A 26383-nucleotide genomic window follows, 5' to 3' on the forward strand; every position below is an offset into this window, starting at 1 on the left:
AAATTGTAGTTGTAGTAAAAAAAAACAATTTTACCTGTAGAAAAATAGATATAGATTTGTATCTATAGAAGTCGTGATTTGTACCTGTAAAAATAAATTTAAAAAAATGCACCTGTGGTAAAAAGTTTAAATTTGTATCTGTAAAAGTCATGGTTTGTACCTGTAGAAATGACAACTTGTAGTCAAAGAAGTCGCCACTAGGAGTCACAAGTGTTTTTTCTGCTGCTGTCCAGCCACGCGACTTTTGCAACAAATCTCGTGCGAACGTTGGTTGACATGCAGAGCCCTCAAAGTGGGCAGAAAGAAAGAAGTTTTAGTATGAAGGTAAGCTTTATTGTACGATCATAGCTCGTAATCCAGTGCTAGCTAGTTCATCTCGTGTTGTTAATTGTCACGAAAATTGAACACATTGAAGTCACCCATCCATCCATCCATTTTCCTAACCGCTTGTCCTCATAAGGGTCGCGGGGGCTGCTGGAGCCTATCCCAGCTGGCTTCTGGCAGTAGGCGGGGTACACCCTGAACTGGTTGCCAGCCAATTGCAGGGCACACAGAGACGAACAACCATACTCACAATCACACCTATGGACAATTTGGAGTGTCCAATCAACCTGCCATGCATGTCTTTGGAATGTGGGAGGAAACCAGAGCACGGGGAGAACATGCAAACTCCACCCAGGCAGGCCGGAGCCCGGACTCGATCTCAAGTCCTCTGCACTGGGAGGCGGACGTGCTAACCAGTCAGCCACCACATTGAAGTCACGATTTTCATTTAAAGATTTGAAGCCTACCTTTGACTGTGACTTTCTGTCCTGAATGAATTTCCTTTTACCTGGGCCACTGTATTGTCATAGCTGAGACAGTGTAAACATACGATCAATAGCTTCTTTAATGTCTTCAAAAACTACCTGTATACTTGAACTGAGGTATATTAAACTCAACACTATTTCAAAATCCTATACAGTACATACAGTATCCCCATGTGTTGTTAAAACAAGTGTTGTATTGAAATTCAAATTACCTTAACATTTGTAAACATACACATTTGCCTTCAACACTGAAGCCAAATAGAAATAATACAAATGGAAACCTTTATGAACAATGTCTGTGTCTATCAGTATTACCACAATTTGATATTGAGATGTGACAAAATCTTAGTTTTTTTCCCCTTCTGACTAACAAGATAAAGCTAAACGTTTAACTGAATACGTATAATGTCAGTGGCAGTGTTTTGATAATGACCCACCTGGGAAGTTGGTTATTTTTTATTGTATGGATATGCTGACCCCCGAGCTGGTTACAATGATGCCTAAATCAAATCCACGCCTTTTCGCAGGCCTTTGTTGTTGCATGAAAGCCTTTGAAAGACAAACTACATCCGAATGAATCCGTGTCAGAGACACATTATGACCTACCGGTATGTAATGCACAAAACAGCGGGAAAATGGATTTCAATGGCATGGCGTGTTTTAAATGAACACGTTTGTTTTTTGTAATTGTAAGATTCATTTTGGTGATGAGTGGCCTTTTTTTGTTTTGTTTGAACACCTGCCCCCCAAAATGGACTGTTCACATGCCAGTCCTGAACATTTTCTCACACAACTGTATGCACTCAGACAATAAAAAGAGGTACTATTAATGCAAGAGCTCTATCAATCTATTTCTTTAAAACGATAGTAATGTTTTGTTTTCAATGATACTAGCTGTCAGATGTTACTTGTAGGTTTTAATGTGGTTACAAATGTTATCTATCAGCCCTACATGAATGTTCTTGGTGTATTGTAACCTCGTATCAGTCATTTAAATGAAGGTTGTATCCTTTTTACAATTTTGTGAGTTCTTTATTCATCTTAAAGAAGGGGTGGGCACACTCGGTCCTCAAGGGCCGGAGTCCTGCAGGTTTTGGATGTTTCCCTTCTCTAACACAGCTGATATATGATCAGGTCATCAGCAAGCTTTGCATAAGCTTGGTAATGATCCTGTTGATTGGAATCAGCTGGGTTGCAGCAGGGAAACCTCCAAAACCTGCAGGACACCGGTCCTTGAGGACCGAGTTTACCAACCACTTAAAGTTAATATAAATGATAAAATGCGACTAATATGACTAAACATTTAGTAAGGTTATTTTAATATTTTATACAAAAAATCTGACCATGCCTGCAGGGTTCACAAACTTTTGAGCAGCATATACAAACCCAATTCCAAAAAAGTTGGGACACTATACTTAATGCAATTATGTGGTAGTGTCAAATTTCAATATTTTATTCAGAATAGAACATATATGACAGGTCAAAAGTTTAAACTGAGAAATGAATTATTTTAAGGGAAAAAGATGTTGATTGTAAATTTCAGGGTGCCAACAAATCTCAAAAAAGTTGGAACAGGTAGCAATAAGAGGCTGGAAAAGTCAATTGCACAAAAAAAAACAACAACAACTGGAAGACCAGTTACCACTAATGAGGTCCATTGGCAACTTGGAGAATAAAAAGAGCTTCTCGGAGTGGCATTGTTTCTCAGAAGCGTAGGTGGGTAGAGAATCACCAATTCCTCCAATGTTGCGCAGAAAGATGTTGGAGAAATATCAGAAAGGTGTTTACCAGCGAAAAAATCCAAAAGGGTTGAAGTAATTATCATTTATAGTGCATAACATCATCCAAAAATTCTGAGAATCTGGAACAATCTCTGTGTGTAAAGGTCAAGGCCGAAAAATCATACTGGATGCCCATGATTTTCGGGCCCTTAAATGGCACTGCACCGCAAACAGGAATGCTTACTGTAAGGGAAAACACAAAAAGGGCTCAGCAATACTTCCAGAAAACATTGTGGGTGAACACGTGCCAGCCGCCGTTGCCAGATGAAACTCTACAGTACAAAGAAGCCATTTCTAAAGCAGGCCAAGAAGCGCAGGCGTTTCTCTGGGCCAGGGTTATTTAAAATGGAGTGTGGCAAAGTGGAAACCTGTTTTGTGGTCAGACGAATCACAATTCGAAGTTCTTTGTGGAAAACTGGGGCGCTATATCATACTGACTAAAGAGGACAAGGACAACCGAAGTTGTTATCAGCACGCAGTTTATAAGCCTGCATCTGTGATCGTATAGGGTTGCATGAGTGCGTGTGGCATGGGCAGCTTCCACATCTGGAAAAGCATCGTCAATGCCGAAAATTTTTTAGATTCGAGAACAACATATGCTCCCATCCAGGCATCATTACTTTCAGAGAAGATCTTGCATTTCTCAACATGTTAATGCCAGACCACATGCAGCACCAATTACATCATAGCTGCGTAGGAAAAGGATCCACATATTGAAATGGCTAGCCTGCAGTCCACTTCTTTCACTTATAGAGCAGATTTGGCGCATCATAAAGGGGAAGGTGCAACAAAGAAAGCCCAAGACAGTTGAACAGTTAGAGAGACGCGTGTTAGACAAGAATGGGACAGCATTCCTATTTCTAAACTTGATAAACTTGTCTCCTTGATCCCTAGACGTTTGCAGACTGTTGTAAGGAGATGAGGGGATGCCTCACAGTGGTGAAAATAGCCTTGTCCCAACTTTTTTGAGATTTGTTGAGACCATGGAATTTAAAATCAACATCGTTTTCCCTTAAAATGATACATTATATATACACACACACACACACACAATGTATGATTGTAAAATATTAAATGCCGGAGATTTTGACCTATCAGATTTGGGGAAGGTCTTCACGCTTGAACGTCACCATTCCACTGTAGACATGAGTTGTCTCTAAGTGGAAAAATGGTCAACAAATCACATCAACAGGCAAAAAAAATACAATATGACAAAGAAAACCATTTGCTTTAGCAAAAAAGCAACACACACACACACACTGAAAGAAAAAAACAAAGTTGCCTGTGCAAATCACGTCTTATATTTAGATGAACCAAGAGTGACATCCAGTAGTCTGGTGATGATGGCAGAATGTGTGGGGTGAAAGGACAAACCATCCACCTCCATAGCCAGATGAGCGGTTTTCCCACTCCGAATGCCAAAACGCACCAGAGTTGACAAGATAGACTCCTCCTAGAGAACAAGATTCACAAATATATTCAGTTTGATGGATTCGGACAGATATTCCCAAACCAGCATGTTTCACCTTGTCCACTGACGGCAGATTAGTAGTCCAGTCTTGCAACTCTTTGGGGGTTTGGTGATCTGCTCCGAGGCCTTTGTTTAGATATCGCTGGTGGACGGGGCAGGTTTTGAGCAGGTAGAGGCCACAGGCCACAGCGTACCCTCCCCAGTTGGAAACCCCTGCAAGAGCCAGAGAGAGTGAAAACCCAAAAGTCATCATCTATACTTATATTAGTATGTACTCAATGCTTATTCATAATGGCCTTGTGAATAACTGTTGATCGTCCAATCGGCCTGTCACATCATAGCGAGATCCCTTTCTATTATTTGGCCCCTCCCACATGTATAAATATTGTAACCAAAATGTTAACTCACAATTAAAATCATATTGTAAAATGAATACCTTTGTGACAGTGTTAATCAAAATGAAATATTCGGCTATTCTAAGGCAGGCCAGGCCAACCCACAGCTTGCGAGCTGCATGCGGCTCTGGATGGTTTCATGCGGCTCTTGAAGCCCTTTTCACAATGAATTTAGTTAGGCGCAGAGCGCCGGCATTAACACCATTCATTGTGTATGGGGTTAGTGGCAGGCGTGGGCACGTCAATGAATTTTGACCATCAGACCGAACAGTTGGGACCCTTCTGTCAGTCCGTCAACTACTTCAAGATGAATCATATAGTAATTTTCAATTGTAGCTTGGGGTGAAAAATAAAATAAAATCATGAGCGCATGTACTGCTGGCTCGGTCCCATTCACTTGAATGAGAGCCGTAGGCTTCAGCGGTCGCCCAGCCTGATCGTTGTAGCTCCGCGTCGGCGGTGGCAGCCAGAGGGCTCGGACGCCGGAGAGTGATGAAGACCGAACTGTGCCTTTTCCTTTTTAACTGTACTTTTACCTTTGCTGCTGGATTTTATAATCGTATGGACATATGCTACGTTCAGACCAACAGTGGGAGAGGCGTTTCCGCCGAGCATTTCGCTACTTAGCCCGTTTTGTCGCCGTTGGCTGAATTGAACTTTTGGCGATAGATAGTTCCACGCCACCAAATGCGTCACACAGCAGACAAAACACAGGAAGCGGTTGTGTGCGTGTAGCATAGCAATAGAGGATACCTTGATCATTGCGGTTTGCAGGCACCCGGAGCTATACGACACGGCGATCTATCTGTACTGGGACCGGGCCAAAAAGGAAATTGCTTGGAGGAAAAAGCGTGGATGTCGGCTTATCTGGTGAGTTTGTTTAATTGTCAAAGTGAGAAGCAAGCTACCAATGCTACACTAAAGTTAGCGCCACCTACCGAAGCGGAAATCCCTCTTCTTCCTTCATTGCAGCGCTGAGTGAAACAAATTCCATTGAGAACCCCGCAAACCAACACGCACAAGACCAGCGTAGCGTCGCGGTATTTTCGGTTCGGTCTAAACATAGCTTTAATCAACATTGGACTACAATACAAATTGACCCATTCTACTGGCTTTTCACTAGAGATAGACCAACATGTTTTTTAGGGCCAATACTGATACCGATAATTACTAGTCAAGGATGCCGATAACCGATATTTGGAGCCGGAAAATATTGGCATCAAAATTTGAAAAAATACAAACTCTAGCTTTAATGATTATTATTTTGTTTAAGAATATGTTTATTGAACAACTTGTAGGGTTTGTTAAATATTGGAGTTAAAAAAAAATCTTACAATAGACATCTTTGTTTTAAAACTCTAACAAAAAGTTCAGGGATCTCCCAGGGGCAGTGGCATGTTTTCAGAAGTAAATAGCTTCCTATTGTTTTCTAGAGTAAATCAAGTTTTCCAAAAAATTTAAATATCTGAAGTACTGTATTAAAATTTTACTTATCTTAGTTTTAATTTCAAACAATAACAGAAGGTGCAGGACCAGCAGCATCTCTGGAAATGTAAATAATTTTTACCCTTTTTTAAATGGATCCATTATCGGGCGTATGATTATTGAGAATGGCTGATACCAATATTCGTCAAAAATGCTGAATATTGGTGCTGATAATCGACCCAGTCGATAATCGGTCTATCCTTACTTTTCACCACACTTTCAACATGCCAGATGAGATAGCACGACCAAAAGGACCTTTGTGAAATGTTGTCGGGCCAGGCAGGTGCCGTAGGTAACGTAAAACAAGGTGGGGCTGCCGAGATGAGCTAAGTTAAATGCTAATCAAACTCCGCTGCTGAGCCTCTCTAACTCTCCAAAGGCAGATCCATAACACACAAAACGGGTGACCTGGAACAACAACGCCTCTAAGTATATATTTCTATGTTTACTGAAGAAGAAAAAGAGTGGGTCGACCCAGTCCCAAGAAAGAAAGTACGCCGTGTGGTGGGTCAGCGAAGAAGTGGGCGTCCATGACGGAGTGCCCAGTTCTGTTAGTCATGACAATGTTATTGATTATTACTTTGATAAACGAAAAACCAATTCCAAGTTCCGGCAATGCTTAGTCCGTCAAGTTTTTCATCAGTCAAATTGTTTATCAACAACAAAATGCCTACCCCTTGATAGTGGCAGGGAGCACGGAGTGGGCGTTGCTGTACGTGGCTGTGCGCAAATGGAAAATGTTACCGTGACATCAGAAAGCGTTTCGGAATAGGGTGCCACACGAGTGCTATTTTTAGACCGCGAGGCCGTGTGACATCAGCAGCATGAACCGGAAGGGGGTCAACATAGAAGCAAGCTTGCAAACGGCCAACGCCAGTATTGCTTGTTTTTGTTCTCATTTATCTCAGGAAAAAAAAACCATGTAGAGTAAACACTGCTGCTATGGAACTTGCTATGATACTTTCTGTATATGTTCGACCATCTAAATGATCTGTATCTGCATTCGGAGTGGGCGTGGCATAAATCGGAAATGGCCGTGGTTTAACCGGGGGTAGGCGTGGCTTAACAAAAATTGGTGGGGCTTACATCAATACATTACTGTATTTTTTTTTATATAAAATTGAAGGAGAAAAAAAAGTTTGAAATTGATATGGATTGATCATAGATTCAAATAAATGCTTTTGGCATCACGCGGCTTTTTTTGCCCAAATGCGACCTGTATCTGACTTTTTAATGTCAGTCTGAACGGCTCAATTTCGATTTTTTCATATCCGATTTGGGTCACTTTCATATGTGGTCCTAGATCGGATACATATCCAAATTTTTGCAATGCGACTGCAGTCTGAACGGCCAGGTTGCATATATCCGACCTCGACGTTATCAAAAGTCCAATATGCGCTCCGTGTGGGCGGGGACATTAAAGCTTGATTTAGGCTCGACGCATCCGCGAGGTCCGCACGGACCTCAATTGGCAATGTTGTTTCAAGTAACAGTTGTGGCTTTATATTTGACTTTAATCCGACTTAAAACATTAAGCATAAAGTTGACATTTGTGGTAATATTAGTAATTTTGCCACACAGACGACTCATTTATCACGTGCGGCAATGACGTGACATCATCACTTGGGGAGGGAAAAAAAAGGAGAGGTCTCCGTGAGATTGGGAGCTCAAACAGGCTCGCCTCATTTTTACAAAATATTATTTCTACCTCCTCTCGCATCACTCCTTTGAGATGGTATCTCCCGACGACGGACTTCTAAAAGTCCGTGGCCCTGACACGCTGGACCATACGTTTTTTAAATTATTTTATTTTTTTATTCACTCACAAATGAAGCTTACAGAAAATTTTAAACGAAAATTGAAAAGCGTTGTGAGCGACGTATCTTCTTTTGCGCATGTTGATAATTAAGTGTGGTGACGTGTATCGTGAGGCACGCTATTTGGGGCTGGCAGTGGAGCGATTTACTGCTATTTTGGTGGACTTCTTTATAGGGAACGGCATGAGGACAATGGAGAAAGTCTTGATAAATACAGTGCCTTTAACGATAATGAAAGATACAAAATGTCTCGTTCTCCTCTTTCATCAAATGAGGCAAGCCAGGGCTTTCTTTTACAATGAAAGATACATTTTATCGAGGTGTGGTCTACTTCTTGTCGCGGTGATGGTGCAACACGAGAATGTCTGTTACCGTAAATTCCGGACTACAAGCCGCTACTTTTTTCACTTGCATTCGAGCATGCTGCTAATACAACGGTGCAGTTTATCCACCAGGGGGCGGTGGCGCACTATAACGGAAGCGCAAACAAACCAATGAGTCTGTAGGAGAGAGTATGAACGAAAGACAGTTTGCGCCCTTATGGAAAACAACCCGAAAAGTGCATATATGCTGCATTTAAGTTAAAGGCAATCGACCTGTTGGATTCTGACACTTACTAAAAGGAAGAGAAGTTTTTTGGTTTTGAGAGCGACAACAAAGGAGAAAGAGTGGGTGATGGGGCCATTCTGAGCCCGTTTTTTTTTTTTTACGATACTTGAAGGAACGATGGCACGATATTGTATAGCCGTGTTATTAATGCACCTTTACTGCTGTGTTACTGACTAGCACTTTTAAAAACGGACTTCATTTAGCCATTTGACGTTATTGCCTCGTCAAGTGCTGTAAGTTTTGTTCTGTTGTTATACTGTACTACTAATGTGACTGCAGGAGGTGCGCTGTATTATCTGTGCACCTCACGAATGCTGTTCAGGTGTTAATAAATGGGACGCTTTGCATTCCCAAACAGTCATCTCTGTCCCCATAATCCCCTCTGTGGTAGCGGGAACCCTTATACCGGTGCGGGAACATTAAAACACCTGCGGCTTACAGTTGGGTACGGCTTATGAGTGGACCAATCTTGAGTATTCCCCAAATTTAGCTTGTGCGACTTATAGTCAGGTGCACCTTGTAGCCAGGAATTTATGGTACTCCAAACCTGCAGTGATGGCGTAGTCAGCAGGCACGTCACACGCTATCAGAACCCCCTTTGGCATCAGACTCTTGACTTTCTCCTTGACTTTACCCATCCCCAACTCATTTCCACCGTCACCGATTCCTGCGGGGGAGAAAATGTGCTGAGGAGCATGGCCTGACATATTTGTTTGCCTGTTTTTTTCAAGGGGGACAATCTATTGAAGCATGTGCACCACAGACTGACTAAAGGCTGTCAAGTCTGCTATTTTGTAGTATCTACCGTATTGAGTATAATATGCTTTTCTTTTTTTTTGCCCTGAAAATCATCAAAAAGGGAGGGAGAGAATTCTACATACAATATCACCGAAATCACAAAAATTCATAATGTTGAATAATAAAAATTTGGAGCGTGCAAGCCAGCAAATCATGGAGTATAAAATAGAAATAAAACAGTCTTTTGAGGTGTGTATAATATTCAAGTGTGTTATTCTCGAGGTATTATGTCAATACAGACAACTCAATATCACAGTGCGTCATTATTATTAATCCTTTTCTATTGTCCAGAGGGCACCCGAATGTGTTGACTACCTATAGTGGTAATTCCTGGAATGTTCTTTGCAGCAAGGAACATGTCATCAATTGGATCCACCAGATGTTTGATGTTGATTCCCCTCATGTTGTAGTAGTTTCCATCCTCAGCTCGGCCACTGCGCTCTATTGCCACTAGGTGGTCATACCTGGTACCACATATAAAAACAATCATGCTTCTGTGACTGCAAAGTTCACATTCATGTTAATGAATAACACATGTTGAATGAAGTATTATCGAAAAGAAGAGCACAAATGCCTGACGACTTGCCTTTCAGTTGACATGCTTTGGTGCACATGGCAGCTTTACTGACCTTGGCTTAGCGGGGTCTCCATGGTGACACAAAAAGTTTAGTGCAGGGTTGGGAACAGTCTCTTCGAAGGTGACCAGTGGAATTGTTGATTTCAGGACACCTGAAAATGGAAGGACAAAATTCTTTGTGTGTGGAAAAATAAAAAATAAATTAGCAAATATGGTAATCCACGGAGGGGTCCACTGAAAGATCATCACATGTATGCTGTTCTTTATCAAACACAAAATGTTCCCCATAGAAGTTGTTTCCTGAAGGAGATGAAGACGCTACAACACGTAGCCTGTTGCGGCTTGACTAAAAATGCCTTGATTAACGCCTTTACGCGTGGCAAGCAGATGAGCATCTGGTGCCACTTTCATCAACACGAAGAAGCAGATATACACAAATACCCCATAGATCAGGGATGGGGGATTTCATTGATATGGTTTACAGCAAAAAAAAACAAAAAAAAAACATTTTAATGCCTACCCCCACCGTGACGAACACTTAAATAATTACCGTCCATGAATACCAGGCTTTAGCAATTTGGCTGGGGGAAATACTTAAAATGACTCGAAAAAACACGGGAGACTGTAATAGTGAACAATCAGTAGATCCAGAAGCTCCTGCAACCTGTTGCAGGCATGATTATAGGGACTTGGTCTCCAAATAAAGCAGAGACTGAAGTTATGAAAATAAGTAAAATTTTCTTTGAGAATTTCTCTGTCACAGTAGACATGCCAGCAAATGTTCTCCATGTATCCTTCAAATGGAGTAAAAAAGTGCCTTAGCTGCTTTTAATGCCGTGTGAACTGTCACCATTGATATCAAGGAGGGCAGGGGTTTCATTTCTTATTAGTGTCTTCACTCCAGATTTTTCTCATTATATTACAATTATCCAGAAGAACTTGACACTGCATGGTCCCACTTTATGGAGTATGTGTTCAGGATGTTGGAAATTGTGTCCGTACGTGTTTTTGAGTCTACAATATTGGCTTTCCGTGAGGCAAGATGAAGTGTAATCACTTTTCCCCGCTATTCATGAAAAAATCTGATGAGTACATTTATAATGTGGTCCACATTTTCGTTTGTTGCCTCATTAAAGTACACCCTGCAGTTTAGCGGTCAGTTCAGCTTTGTAGCTAGCAGATATGCCACGAGTGCAACGATGTGATGTATGTGCATTTGATATTGACAGTTTTGATTGCATATTTATCAACCGAGCATGCCTGGATGAGCTCCACTAAATGTTATGGCAAAGTGAAGGAAAAGTGGTGCTCCTCTACGAAAGCGCACACTTGCACTTTCAGGTCGCAGACACGGTCAGCCATCGATGCGGGTGCACTTGCTGCTGAGGACCTGGGTACACAAGAGGTGTGTTCAAGAGAACGTACGCCTTGTGTGTTGCTTCTGACTGGTGGTGGGCTTTTTCCTGTTACTACCATAACCCACTCCCCATCTTAGCAGAGCAGACTCTTAAAAGACTGAACACCAGCATTGACCCTCTGGTCGTGTAGCCAAATGACAATGAAGTTCAATAAATTTAGTGAACAAGCGTATGCAAAACATTTGTAAACAGCAAGCATGAGCAGAAAAGTCCTACCTGTCCTCACAGCCTCATCAATAATGGCCTGATTCATCTGTACGGCTCTCTTGTCCGTCACCATTGTCACTTGCTTGCCAAGGGAAAGCAACATGGTTGCCATGGCAATAGCTCCAGGTGGGCCATCAGTCTCATCAGGAGGACTGAAAGTGAAACACGTCAAAAGGATGTACAGGTGTGAGAGTCGTCCTTCCCTCATGCTGTCATGAAGCTCGACAATTATGAACAAATTAGGCAGTTTACAACATCTTGTTTCCTATATGGCACTAGATATGAGCTCCACACCTTTTTGCAAAGTGTATGTGCTGTACCTGTGCATGTAGTGTGTAGGGAAGCCTGTCGTTATGGCAACAGAGGAGGCATGAGAGAGTGCCATACAGGAGCGTAGAAGTTCATCTTGAATAAACAAAGCTTTAATCCCCCGTTGACCTGTTTGAGAGAAGTTGACATGAGAAGGACCACTCAGACGAGCAGAAAGTCTCCACCTCCTACCAGGAACATAACAGTGGCAGGCGCTGCCTTTTGGACGTGGGCCATCGCTCAGAACCTCACATTTTCTCAACAGTTTCACATTTTTATTGTGTGTGTTTTTTTTAAGTCATAGTACAGTTCTTATCTTAAACTGAGAACTTTTGCAACCCGCTGTAAAGTATTTCGTCCTTTTAGTAAATCTTAAATTTAGCATGACGTGATCTCAGCAAGACATGTTTAATGAACAACTGCGCGTCTGAATTTAAATTAACTCATTCACTCCCAACCATTTTCACTTTCATTTTCAAGGTCCACCGCCGCCGCCTGCCTCGCTGCTGCCGCGAGTGGCGAGCCGGCAGGCTCCATGGAAGGACGGTCGTGTGGGAAGCGAGACAACGAATAATGTAATTAGTTATGCCTGCTGTAATGGCATTTTGTACATAAAGGTGGCATTTGGTGATCATCTATGTTCTTAAACTGAAGAGCAAAAAAGCATGTAGCCTATGAATATTTCTTTACGCGCAGACATGAAAAACAGTGTATAGACAGAAGCAAGTGGCGCAGGAGCCTTGGCCACATCGAACCCATTTCGTAAACAGAAGTGCTTGGAATCAGGCGAGCCTTGGCCACATTATGCACAGTTGAAACATTAACACTGCTTGAATGTAAGAAAATAAGTGTACCGTCACTTAGTAATGATTACATTCATTTAATATACATTCAATACATGAAAATATTGAATGAAAATCATACTCCAATAAATGTTAAAAAAATATTTCGAAAACATTAAAGAACATCTAAAAGCATTTAATTTTTTTTGTGGAAATATATTGAATATTATTGGGGGGACTAGTGCAAAGACAATTTAGTATGGATTGTATCGTATTGGCAGATACTGAACCCAAGGTATCGGTATTGAATCGGTAATGAAGAAAGTGGATCGGAGCATCCCTAATTGAAACTGTAAGGGAAGTGGGAATGGTGTCCAGTTGTGTGCGTGGTACGCGCCGGCCGGCGTCAACTAGCCTTGTGTTTCCCATTCATTTTGGATGGAGCTGCTCTGTCCCACGACACGACATGCGTTTGCTTTTAAGCTTTTATTTTTTGTCACATTTTTCTTTCCCACTCCGTTGACCACATGTGCTAAATATAGTTCTCAATTTCTTTATAGGAAGATAATATATATAAAAAAAATAAAAAATCCAAACAGTAAATACAGCTCAGGTTAGGATCTTTTTTAATGTGCTGCATACATTTGCTGTGCGCTGAGAGGGTGAGAGCACTGCCGACTGCGCACGTGCGCAGCTTAGAGGGAACAATGATTGATACCCAGCCCAAATCAAAGGCATTTTCCTTTAACTTTGAACTATCTTTGAAAGTTAAAGGAAAACTTCAGCTGTCAGGAACTTCAATATAACTGAAATATTAAACTTTGACTCAGCTTTGTTGTTTTAAGCTCAGACAGAAACAAAAAGTGTAGCGAAGCCTCTCAGAAAGTTAACAAAAAATTGACGTAAATTATATAAGAATACGTAGTTACCTTGATGACAGTGTAGAGCACTCCAAGTATTTATGGACAGTACCTGGGTCTTCTCCTATGATTGCATCCAGCTGCCTGATCTTGGCCACAGCCCCCTGTGACGCCAGACTGTATAACAAGGGATGCTGGGATATCTGGAAGCAGAGGTTCGTGTCTCCAGATGTCTCGTAGTAAGGGACGTCAGATACGAGGAACGAGTCTTGCACATCAGTCAAGAACATGCAGCCTGGTGAGTGACTGTACGCCAATGATGGCTCTGGAAATCAAGGAACACTTTTTCATCACTCCATTCATTGGGGGATCAACAAAAAACTGAAACCATTCTGTTGAAAATGAAAAGTCGCAAGAGTGTACAGACTGAAATATCTTCAAACAAGTGACACTAACTGCTGCTGACGATTGCCTCTATGGCAGTCACTCCACAGGCCCAGAAGACTGGAACATCTCCAGGCTGCAGCTCAACCTGATCCCCGTAATTTGGTCTGGACAGGTCCCGTATGCCGAGGAAAGCTAAGCACAAAAAGCCAAAGTTGCTTCAAAAAGAAGTACGAATTTCTCTAAAAGCGTGTTTGTGCACCTGCATCCCCAATGTGCACAGGGGCTCCGTGTGCTTGTGGGTTCAGGCTAGTGGCCTGGACTGCTGCATCCAACATAGCAGGTGGAACTGGACGCATGGACACAACAAGAGGGCAACTAAAAACACCAGACCCAATACAGGGAACAGCAGTCTAGAAACACAAAAAATATTTTCGCATTTCAACTCGCAGACAGGATCTTGACGTATTTGCTTCATACCTTGTACAGGCTGACATTTCTGCCTTGCTCCACATTCCTGACCACAACTCCAGCTTTCTTCAGGCTGCCCTCAAAGCCAAAGCTGCAGCCTAGATAGAAACTAACCATGTTTGACCACTCAACGCATGGCAAGGACGGCTTCTGACATGCAGTCCTAAAAACAGATAACGTCAAGTTGGAATCCTAATAAATACCAATTACACCAATTTAACAGATTAACTCATTCAAACCCAAAAACGTGTAAACTTTTTATTTATTTATGCTAAAACATACAGAAGGCTTTGATGCAGCTTCTGACCTTAAGAAGTCACTTAAAACAATGGTAGTTATTACAGAAAATGGCCAGCAGGTGGCAGCAGAGTATAAGAGATAAGCTAGGACCATGTTGCAACAAGCTTTTTTTGCCAATGTTTTCAACAGGTTTGTGAATAATGATGAAACTTATATAGTAACTTATATAGATATAGTCTAATGCTAATTGCTGCAAAACGGATACAGATACAAATGTTTTTTTTCCTGATGAAAGAAGAGACTTTAATCTTTCTTTTGGTAGCTTCCATGTTTTTATAGCAATAGAAAACTATATTCTGTGGGCCTTGCAAAATCTGTCAAAATCCAGTAAACCAGCCGGGAGCGAAGGGGGTTGCTTCAGTGAAACAGCTGGGAGCTAATGAGTTAAGGATTATATAGAAACATTTATAAATTATCAAATCTTTAAACATAGAGGAAACATAGAAAAATGATAAGTGACAAATCCACAGATGTTCTAGCTTTGCTTGACTAACTAGAGTTTTAAAGCTGGCTCCATACACTGGGTTTCATTACTGCAAATGCATCATCTTCTATAGTTATCTTGAAAAAACAACTTTCACTATCTGAGCTCAACTAAGCAAAATGCCCTTATTGTGTTAATTTATGCATGAGGAAACCTTAGTGAATTGCTGCATTCCAGCAGGCTGGAGACAGTTTTTACCACAAGGCCATCCTCATACACTCGGTACTGCGAGATGTCTGTCCTGGTGACACACACAAAAAAGCAAGAACATTCAGATGCTATACACAACTATCCTTATATACTAGGGCTGCTGCAAATAATCGATTAATCTGCCGATTAATTGGATTGAAATAATGTTTAATTTCTATCCCTTTATTCAAAAACAAGACACTATTTCAAATTGACAGTGCAGAAAATGCACAAACAAAAACTACCTTGTAATTATGATTCAGTTACTAGTGTTGTAGTTCTCGAGATCGGATTCAGTCTCGTCTCAGAATCAAACGGCATTTTTTTGGTCTTGGACAGTGCGGACTCAGGATTTTTTATCAAGACCGGTCGAGACCAGGCCTAGTTCTACTGTGATCAGTAAAACACAGATTACAAGTGCTTGTTTGGGGTTGGGTAAAAGTCAGCCAATCTATAACCACTATACATATTGCATGCATATACATATATTATACCTACATACAGTACATGCTATTCATAATATGTACTGTATGTAGGTACCAGTAGATAAATGTTAAAGCATATTTTAAATCCATATCACGGTATTTTAAGCTCTTCTAAAGTTAACTCTGAACGAGGACTGCTGGTCTAGCGCCAGCGTTTAGGTGGATGTCTCTCCAGCGCCAGGGAGGCCAAGAGCAAGTATACCAGCGCCGCTCGAGATGCAAATCCACCCAGTGTTCCAAATTCTGTCTTTGTAAGTTTTATATTCAATAAATTGACATAAACAGGATATCTCACGCAGTTCAGCCTCAGCTCAACATACTTACATAGCTACTTACACTTCACATACAGACTAAATCTATAGTAATCAAAGCAGTAAATGTGTACCTGATATCAGCATCTTTTGCCAGAATTGGGCACGAGGTCTCACCCGGTTGACTGCGATAGAGGAGTGGCATAGGTGCAGGATTGCTGCGACAAAATGCTTCAAAATCATTGGCCAGATGTTTGGGAACGATGACAACATTTGCCTGCTGGTATCCTAACAGAAAAACAAAATACATGCACAAGATATTGTATTACCCCAGAAACATTCAAAGGCTATATATCACGTTATTGAAGAGAGACAAAAAACATTGCATTATAAGTTATATACTGTAAGTAATATGTAAGTATTTGTGTCACAGTCAGGCAGAAACCTCCTATGTCCAAATTTGGTAAATTTAATAATTTGGTATAAATGGATACAATTGGTCAATCTTAAAAAAATACAATAAAAATAAAAATAATAATGGTAACAAAATAAAGCTTTTTTTTTTAAATTTTAAATCAGAGATAAGAGTAAACTTTTCAAGATGATGTCATGTTTTTAAAAAAAAATCTTATTATCTATTTTATCATGATCTAATAATAGCACAATATGTAATATTTAGTACTATTTATGAATTAAAGCTTGGGTTCATCAATGGTAAAATCCATATTGTGCAAAAGTCAAACCTTGAAGATGTGAGGATTCCAGCAGATGGCAGCATCATGCTTACTTTTAGCGCCATTAGAGTGCAGTCTATTGCAGTAATTAACTACCTAAAAGTACGTGTGATGTCAATATAAAAAGGTCAATAGTTTGGTCTAAATTTAGCATGTTGGCTTCATCTTAACAGAGTATGAGTGGAAACGCCATAGATAGGCTAACAGAAATTAGCAGTGATGCTGCGCTAAGTGCAAGCCCTGTCACTTTTACACAAACAGTGTTTAATACACCGGACAAAAACTAGACTAGAATAAACCCCCCATTAATAAACAATAATTAGGACTAAATTAGTATGCATTTTCGTCGACTAATAAAGACGAGACGGAAATTTAGCTCACTAAAGACTGGATTCAAGATATGCTTTATTAGGCCATTTGTGTGTAAACACATAGGAAATTGTGGCTGCATTACAATACAATGTGTACCCCAATACCCCACCAAACAGACAAAAGACATTAAACAGTGCAGTAAGTTGAAGTTAATTAATAAGTTATTTGTGAATAATGATGAAACTTAGCTATATTCTAATGCTAATTGGTGCAAAACAGAAACAGATAGAAATTTATTTTTTTCCTGATGAAAGAAGAGCTTGATAAACCTAACACTACTCTCCATTGTCAGCGTCTTCAAACAATTTGAAGCTTGCCTTACTAGGCACAAACTTGAGCTGTATGTTTGTACGTCCAGTAAAACCTGACAGCTCGGAGCCGTCAATGAGAGTTCTGGTTCAAACCGCAGTGACAGTGCAGACTGGTTCTAATAAACAAGCTGGCAACAGAATTATGCAATTGATTTTACTTGTGTTGAAGTCAAAATGTTGTTTTCCTCAATGCCCTAAAGACAATAAGTCACTCTTCCCCCAGAGCCAACCAAAATATGTGTATGACTGTAATGCAAGCGTTCTTACCATTGGCCAATCCAGATGTGGTTGTTATTCTGGAATCTTCGTTCCTAATCAGCAGCCTTAATTCAGCAGGACTCAACAAACGTAAATGATCCGACACTGCCATCATAGAGAAAACACATTCACAGTGGGGGGAAATAATCAAGATGCCAACTCATAAAACTCCAACAAATAAAACTAGCAGAACTAGTAGGACTACTTTGGTACTTTCGATTGTGTATGAATAAGTCATGAAGTCAACAGGTGATGTCATTGTGACCTCCTACCTGTGGTACATGCATTTGATCCAGGCGCCACCTGCTGGATATTTCTTACTATAACATCTTTGCCAGTCACAAGATCTGTTCATTTGCTACTTGACTCATATCAGCGCAAGTTATGAGCAGGCTCTTCTCGATTTGTTTTAAAACATGAACATCCATCATTTCATTGCATATTGATGCATTTTTTCATTTAAAAAGTGGGGTCGGGGGGAAGCATCATTTGCACTAGGGACCAGCAGATGTGGGCAGATGACAACAATGTAGTATGCCAAAGGCCACACTTGAATCGTCTACGATACTGAATGTACAGTATGTATATGTATCCCAAAAGTTGTTCATCAAAATTATTTGCTTTGTTGGCATACAGTATATTGACTGACAGGTCACGTGTGTATAACCCCTGACACAATCTCATCATCTGAATTTAAAAGCACTATCCAAATTGTGCATTTACACAAGTAATAATGTTCAGTTTTCACTCTCACAAAAATGTTGCCCCATAATAACATTTTGATTTTGGGATTTTTTTTTAAATATCACAAAATCCTCGCATTTGAACAGGGGTGTGTTGACTTTTTATATCCTCTGCAGCTCACTTAAGGAAAAATTTAACAATGACTTGATTGCACAATTTTTGGTATAACAAAACAAAAATTACTGTTGTACTCAAATACTGTTATAAGCTCATTAAATTTGACCTAAATACTCTGAAAAAGCAGATAAGCACTTTTGAACCCAAATGTTTTTCATGTGATTAAAAGGTGTTGGAGCATGTTCCTGACACTTTTGTTTTGTTGCACAGATATGCCCCATTACATTTAAACAATATGGAAAATAGAGCGGATCTTCTAGACTAGACTAATCACTACAAAATGGAAACTGCTCACTTGCGAAAGGAACAGGAAGGCCAGGCTGGAATTTGTCAAAACGTACAAAGACAGGCAGGCCATCGAAATCCTGACACTACATTTTATGGACAGATGAGACAAAGATAAACCTTTATCAAAGTGATGAAAAGGTTGTAACCCAACATACATGCTGATCAACAATGGAGGGAAAGTCATGGCTTTGTTTCTTCTCCTCATTGATCTTCATTTGATGTCATCAGCAAAACAAATTCACGACATCTCCAAAACAATTGTTTGCCAATTGAAAGAAAGACACAACTGAAAAAAAAATTAACAACTGAAAGAAAGAGGCTGCTGGGAAAGCCCGGGAAAAGCAGCAGTTTGGTGATTGTAATGGGTGATACGCTTCATGGAATCATTTCATTCAAGGATTTGCAACTAAATATTAAGGCACATACACTTAAATCGACATGTACCAACACTTTTGTTCACAGAAATTTCGTAATGAATAATGCTATTTTCTAAGTTGTCATCAAGATGTATATGGAAATAAAATCTCAAATACAGTAACAAGTCTGAGCTGGCAATGACGTTGCTGTAGAATTTCCAGCATTCCAGTTACCACATCAGAAAATAAGATAGTAACCTACACGAAAGCAATTTTTGTGCTTGGCTTGTCAAATGTAAGCAACTTCTGCAATAAAAACACGGTGGCTGAAAAGGAAACCCAAAGACACAAAAGGTTGTCTATTTTTTGACACATTTCATTGTTCACAAAAGTAAAAGGGTAAATGTTCATGACAGCAAATACAGATAAGAGGGTGGTACCCAAAATTTTGTCCACGTGTATACCTTTCTGCCATCCAATGAGAGAGCAGTTTAATCGCTCTGTCTGTTACTATGCATATATTTAATCTCTGGCAAAGGTAGACGAACAAAAATGTTTTTTTGTAGTAAATACATATTCGTTCATCTACATAAGTGACATTGACAAATGTTCACCTGTAGTAAAGGACACACTGCAAATGTCATGAGGCCATGCTATGGAAGATCCTGCTTTTCTTAAAATGTTCAAACTGGTAGCTGTCATTACTTTTTTCCTGTCAATAATTATTTTACTTAGTTGGTGGTGCCCTTCTTCTCATTGTTATTCTTATTATAAACGGCAATGACTCCAAGTAGAAATATAATAGTTTAATAAAATATTGAATTAACACTTACAAATTGTATTGTATTGTATTATATATATATATATATATATATATATATATATATATATATATAAAAAATAATATATATATATAATATATATATATATAATTATTATTATTCATTTTATTATTAAAAGTAAAATGTTTTACCTTTGTTACAGACACTCCTGAAGAATCTTAAGGAGAGCCTTGCGCCTTTGACAGCTGACAGCATGTTTTACCTGAACATTAGTGAACACAAAAGGAATTCACTTTTTGTTTAATCCAGAAAGTGACGTCATATTTTTATTAACAGATAATGGTCACTATACTTGCGGTACTAAAAGGAGAAATGCATTACAAATGAAATACAAGCTGTACAGGTCTGATAAAGTTTGAATTTAAAACAAAACAATTGTATTGGATCGTACGAGTGTGTAAGGGTAGCAAGTTTAATGTGAACACTGAACTTAAGACAAACATTATTAACATTTTATCGTTTTCCCCTTTTCTCCTGTCGGCCCTACCACTCACTTCCAATACAAATGAAACTCGTCGTTTCTTCGTACTTTTCGCCGGCACATGCAATCTTCTGTTCACATGTTAGTGCTCCTAGCAGATATTGAGCAGCCGAGGACACACTAGACACTCTAATGCAGTACGGCTAATTATTATTAATAGGGACAATGTTCCAATCAAAAGCAATTCATTGACATTGAAATTAAGTCTTAACTTTTCTTAATCGATTTTCACGAGGTTTACTTTTTTTTTTAAATCAAAACAGAACAAACAAAATAAATAAAACCCAACATTATGTTTACATACGAAATGATAACCCAGTCCACTTGTCCAAAGTGTGTACGACGTTGAGTGTTCGTCTGCATCATTTGTTTCGTTACTTATTTAGCCTACCTTCCTTCCTGTTCCTTCATGCCGTCCATACACGGAATGAATGCGCTGACCCTTTTGCCCCTCCTCGCTTAGCGTTGTCATTGGGATATATTTGTGTTCATACCTATGGTTGATCCGCTTTGATAGCCCCTCTTTTGCTAACCGCCTCTTCTTTTTAGGAAGTCAAGCCAGCACGCCGCTCTTCATTTCAAGTTCGCCCTTTCTGTCCACCGTTTTCTACTATTTACGGTAGTGTGCGTGAAGGATATATAGACGCTGGCGCGGAGAACGACATCCTGTTTTCATAATAAAAGGCCGATTTTCATAAATAATAATAATAATAATAATAAAAGGCTGATTTTCAAAATAAAATATTACGCGCACACACACACACACACACACACACACACACACACACACACACACACACACACACACACACACACACACACACACACACACACACACACACACACACACACACACGCAATGCCCTCATAAGTATGTCCTACCATACAATAAAGTTGCCAGTAAAACTAATAATACTTGTACAAATCGTGCATCTTGTAGATGTGGTCAAATATATTGGAGTAACCCTAAAGACATTAAAAGTAACCAAACTACATATTACTTGTTATATTACTTTGATATTATGGTACTTGGATTATGTTACTATTTTTTTTAATATGATTAACTAACAACTGTATCGGAATACATTTTTAAAGCAATATAAGCCACAAAACAGCAGTAATCATGCTAATATGCAAAATACTTGGCCACCAAGAAAAGCTGATCTTCACTAGCAATGCACACAATCAAAGTTTGAACTTTGCCCTCCCCTCCCAGACTTTGTTTTTCTATTGATTGTACAGAGGTACTGAACTAATAGAAGAAAAAAAGAAAAAGCTCCACACAGAAATGTGAGTGTAAAAAGACTATAACTGGGAGTACAGAATAAAGAGATTATTTAACTCCACGATGGGACATAGCAAGATATATCTGCTCATGCTACTGAGCAGTTACACACTGGCTCGTAAGTAATCCAATTTTCAATTAGCAAAGGCATAATGGTACAGGTTCACCGAGATATGGTAATTTGACAGCATCTGCCTAAAGATATCTGTCACAAATCTTTTCAATTAAAACTTTAAAAAAGAATCGCTGCCATACTGATGCACAATAGCAGGCCATAGTAACTTGTAACTATAAATTATCACCTTGGTTACACTTTGATTAATATACTCTTGTTATTTTTAAAACGGTCTTGTTGTATTTCCAATGTCTTTTCAATCTAAACTACGTGAAATATTTAGCATACTACATATATAGTATACTATAACATTTTTCCCCCTCCCCAGAGCAAGACAATGGCAGTAATGAGAACCCATCAACCTGTTTATGTAAGTTGATCTCAACACAAATTTTACAATATACTAATGTAACTCAATATTCTTTAAATTGTCTATTGTAAATGGAGGTATTTTAATTGCAGTTATTCTATGCATTTGTACATAGATGTGAATGTGCATGCGTACAGGTCAAGTGCACTGTAAAAAAAAATTGGGGAAAAAAACCCGGTAATTTTCTGGCAGCTGGGGCGCCAAAAAAATACAGTGTAAAATAACAGAAAGTTATTCTTACTTATTTCTCATAAAAATACAGATAGTAATGCTTAAAATGAAAGAAATGTGCTGTTATTAGTTGTTTTTAATGACATGATTTTTTTTTAAGGAGCTTGTATAATAATTTGTGTTTGATGTAAAATAACACTGACACAAAAAAATAATGTGATTAATCTTTTAAAACATGTCAAATGCTGTTGAAAAACTAGATATTGGGTTTAAAATTGCAACAATTCACCATTATGATAATTCATTTATACAGCGGTTTTCTACCTTACGAGGTCCTCAAATTGCTTTACATTTTGACTAATCATTCACCTTTTGATGACACTGCATCAGGAGTTCAATATCTTGCTCAAGGATACTTTGACAAGGTCACAAAAAAAAAACCACTACCTAGGGCAGAGGTGGGCAATCTCAGTCCTCGAGGGTCGGAGTCCTGCAGGTTTTGGAGGTTTCTCACTTCCAACACAAGCTGATTCCAATCAACAGGATCGTTATCAGGCTTATGCAGAGCTTGCTGATGAGTTGATTATATATGCTGTGTTGGAAAAGGGCAACATGCAAAACCTGCAGGATTCTGGCCCTCGATGCCCACCTCTGACCTAGGGGATACTAGACGACCACTCTACCACTTTTTTTTTTACAGTGTTATTGTTGCTATTTGTGGATTAAAGTTTAGTTACTTTTGGTATAATTTTTTTGTAACTTGGTAAGAAAATGAGTTTTAAAAAAAATAGGCAGTCAGTGCACATATAATGTAATGGCCTATGTAAGAGGGTTTGAAATTACATTTTATAATGAGACAGTCATATTAAGATGATGTGGATGCTCTTTATATACCGATTTCAAAGTAGATGTGCGGGCCGCTGCCTGTGCGATTTTGACACGAACCCACGGCCCCAAATGAATAGTGGCCTCTGGCGGCCCACTGGGAATTTCCCCGCTGCTTCAGATGGCCAGGGCTGTTTGTGAACATATTTTAACGATAAATATATGGATTTCTAATGCCTTTCTCAGTTAAAGAACAGAAATATTGTGAAAATTAAATGGTATTTTTAAAATTATAGGAAACATCTGAAAAATCAACTAATATACAGTAAACATCAAAATTATGTTATTTTATTTTTACAGTGTGCGGCAAAACATCGCAAATAATAGCAAGTCAATGATGGCTCTACTAAACTAATAAGCATCTGATCTATTTTCAAGAGACACAAGCAGCAGCAGAAGTTTGTGCTGGTTACAATTAATTCGACAATAACAATGACATAAGCGTTTCAGAAAATGGGTGGATAGGAAGCTTTGCCCAATTCGAACTCACCAAGGGCAAAATGAAGTCAAAGTTGCCAAATCATGGGTCAAATTGTCTAGAAGTTTTTTTTTATTTTTATTAGCTGAGTAAATATTGATTTACATGCAGATGTTGTTATTGTTGCTATTATTACAAGTAATATTATTGTTATGGGTGGTAGAACAAGTGGTAGTTTGTTGTAGTAACTATACTTAATCGTCTTATTACATGAAACTTCTTCTTTGGAATCAAGTCGTTGAACAAACGTAATAAAATCCAGTTTGATCAAAATGGTGAATGATTAATGGATTGCACCTATATAGCCCTTTAACTAAACTATACGGTGTACAAAAAGCTTTACAATTGCACTAATTTTTTAACTTACTGTTTCTATTGATTGAAGTATGAAGTTTGACGCAGCAGGCACCAGCGTGCAGCCGCTTTTAACTCCGGAAACATTTCCTTTTTAGTTTAAAATGACTTCCATTAACCAATTAAAATCAGCATTATTATGTCCACAAGTAAGTACATATTTTTATTATTGTAGGTTTGTCAGTTTGTTTGTGGTTATATTTTCAGATAAGTACAAATACAGAAAGTGCAAACTTTACACTATTAATGCATTGATCTAATCTCCTAATGTTGAAGCCTCCAAATGCCATTGTTATTTGCATATTGGATCTTGTGTATGTGGCTGTGTATGTGTATCTTTATTACATACAATTTCCAGCAATCTTAACATTTCTTATTTATAAACACTAAATAAATGCAAATGATTTTAAAGACATTACAGAATTGATCTAACCACGTAATAACATGTTACTGCAGTTACATCCAGATTTAAGGTCAATAAGAAATACACTTACCAGTATATCACGGAGAGCAGGAATGGTGTGGTGGGCACTGCCAATCTGAAGAATGGTTCTAAAGTTACTTGTCAGGTAAATATTTTTTTGCTATGTAGCTTTTATCTGGGAAAATGTTCTGATCTCACCTTGTCTGTTTTACTTAAACTTTATTTATCTATTTTTGAGAGCTCAGTATTATTCATTCGGCAGCCTTCCCGAGTCGCATGCGAGTTTGTGTTCTTTAATTCACCTGAAACCCTTCACCTTAACCGGATACTTCAGAGTCCCACCAGAGTTGTGAAGTTGTCAGGAGACCGGAAGAAGGATCAAAGTCCAATACCAATACCACCCAGGCATCACCCTCCACCCACAGAGTTCTAAATCCAGAATCTTTCACCAACCCCAAATACATTTGAATGCCAACAGGATTAGGGAGACATCAAGAGGACAGAGGAAGGAAGGAAGGATAGATGAAGCAGAGTGAGATCCACAAACAAACTGACTCATTGTTTATCCCTCCATCCTCCACCCATCTTCTTCTGCTTACCACCCCTAAAACACACACACACGCACGCGTGCACACACGCTAGCACACACACACACGCTCACACACACAATCAATAACATGACGACGGGGGCTTGTGTGAGAAATTCGTCTGGGTTCTCATAGCTAATTCCCTTTAGCAGGGACCTTTAGCACTTTGGTTCAGATACGGGAGGCCTTTCCGTCACAGTTTCACTGTCTTTGCCCATGTGAGAATTGCTGTTCCCCGAGCAGGAATGTTCTTCAGCATCACTTCCAAGGACCCCAATAAGCATGTATACTCTGAACTGTTGTTTAATGCGTAGACACAGCAATCAGAACCCATCCCCCCTACCCTATGGTGAAGTGGGGCTAGAATCACGTCTATCTCCAGGAAGAAGAAAAAAAGAATCACGTCTATCGGGGTAAACCCCACATGCAGGCACCAAACCGTGGAGCAATACATATGCCCACGCCTGCTCAGTGCCTCTCATTAGGGGCAACTCAAGCGAGGAAGAGAGGCCAACCCTCCTCAAGACCCCACCCAACCTAGTTCCCAGGATTACTGGGTCACACTAATGCCTCCGGCACACTGAAATAACAGCTCAGGTAGGAGTGACTCATTTTCTACTTTGTATATTTAGGTAGAGATTGAAGTTCCTCAGATTTGTGGATTTGTCATGCGCACTATGGATTGCACTCTCAGCGAAGTATCGGCCATTGATCCTTAGGGACAGCCAATGTACAAACAGTCTTCTGGCTCAGTGTTCTTCCAGGCAAACATGGAAAGGTGAGGATAAGAAGAAGTCATGTGATTAATTAGGTAGATTAATTAGAGTGACAGTAAATTGAATACATACCTGTATATTATATACTGAACCTGCTGTATGTGTATATGCAGTAGGTTGTTACACGGGTTGTGCTACAGTCTGTCACTTCAGAATCCACAAATGAATCCCTAATTTTTATTACATTCAATAATGGAACATTACTATCCTTTTCAATAATATCCTATCCTACCATACCTTAGTAATATAAGCAAATAAGTGCATTCATAAAAGGGTCAAACAAATGTCTGTTGTTTAATAACAAAAAAAATACTTACAAATTTTCCATAGCATAGTTTATATGGTCTGACTTTTGCCGCACTAGAAACCCTCTGAAGTTCTCAGTGCAGCACATCACAAGTGTTCAGCTGTACCCCGAACCTAATGAACCTGTGAACATCATCAATGTAAAGAGAGGAATCATCTCTGCTCTAATAGTTCCAGTCACGGATGAAGAGGGGAGCAGACTCCAGGTTTCTATTATGTCAAAATGCACCATCATTTTATGAGGACT

At 39.4% G+C, this 26383-nt stretch overlaps 3 protein-coding genes across 9 annotated transcripts in view; 2 read left to right on the plus strand and 1 right to left on the minus strand.

Annotated features, from left to right (window-relative positions):
- Positions 1–20995, minus strand: part of dglucy (D-glutamate cyclase) — a 38993-nt gene extending 17998 nt beyond the window's left edge. The window contains exons 1-17 of one of the 5 annotated variants that reach the window (XM_077563586.1): positions 20880–20995; positions 20036–20106; positions 17567–17662; positions 16017–16170; positions 15112–15198; positions 14183–14336; positions 13965–14115; positions 13775–13897; positions 13431–13643; positions 11688–11805; positions 11377–11519; positions 9795–9894; positions 9481–9629; positions 8915–9034; positions 4117–4274; positions 3892–4043; positions 2242–3745 (exon numbers count right to left, since the gene is read on the minus strand). In XM_077563586.1, coding sequence (XP_077419712.1) covers position 3745; positions 3892–4043; positions 4117–4274; positions 8915–9034; positions 9481–9629; positions 9795–9894; positions 11377–11519; positions 11688–11805; positions 13431–13643; positions 13775–13897; positions 13965–14115; positions 14183–14336; positions 15112–15198; positions 16017–16170; positions 17567–17662; positions 20036–20099 — 1983 coding nt within the window. In that variant the 5' untranslated portion in view covers positions 20100–20106; positions 20880–20995 and the 3' untranslated portion in view covers positions 2242–3744. Of the gene's footprint in view, positions 1–2241; positions 3746–3891; positions 4044–4116; positions 4275–8914; positions 9035–9480; positions 9630–9794; positions 9895–11376; positions 11520–11687; positions 11806–13430; positions 13644–13774; positions 13898–13964; positions 14116–14182; positions 14337–15111; positions 15199–16016; positions 16171–17566; positions 17663–20035; positions 20107–20776 lie in introns of those variants that run through there. The other 4 variants (XM_077563426.1, XM_077563505.1, XM_077563675.1 and 1 more) reach the window with 4 other exon arrangements.
- A 659-nt stretch (positions 20996–21654) lies between these two features.
- The window catches only part of LOC144050565 (apolipoprotein B-100-like), a 107166-nt gene continuing 102437 nt past the window's right edge, over positions 21655–26383 (plus strand). For all 3 annotated transcript variants that reach the window (XR_013293895.1, XM_077564054.1, XM_077563973.1), the window contains exons 1-2: positions 21655–21788; positions 22114–22155. Coding sequence is in view for 2 of the 3 variants with exons in the window: in XM_077564054.1 (XP_077420180.1) it covers positions 22154–22155 (2 nt within the window). In the remaining variant the exon portion in view is untranslated. The remainder of the gene's footprint in view (positions 21789–22113; positions 22156–26383) is intronic.
- Positions 25825–26383, plus strand: part of LOC144056786 (apolipoprotein B-100-like) — a 28648-nt gene continuing 28089 nt past the window's right edge. The window contains exons 1-2 of the mRNA XM_077573850.1: positions 25825–25832; positions 26195–26342. Of these exons, the coding sequence (XP_077429976.1) occupies positions 25825–25832; positions 26195–26342 (156 nt within the window). The remainder of the gene's footprint in view (positions 25833–26194; positions 26343–26383) is intronic.

Source organism: Vanacampus margaritifer, chromosome 1 (genome assembly GCF_051991255.1).
Source record: "Vanacampus margaritifer isolate UIUO_Vmar chromosome 1, RoL_Vmar_1.0, whole genome shotgun sequence".
Lineage (NCBI taxonomy): Eukaryota > Metazoa > Chordata > Actinopteri > Syngnathiformes > Syngnathidae > Vanacampus > Vanacampus margaritifer.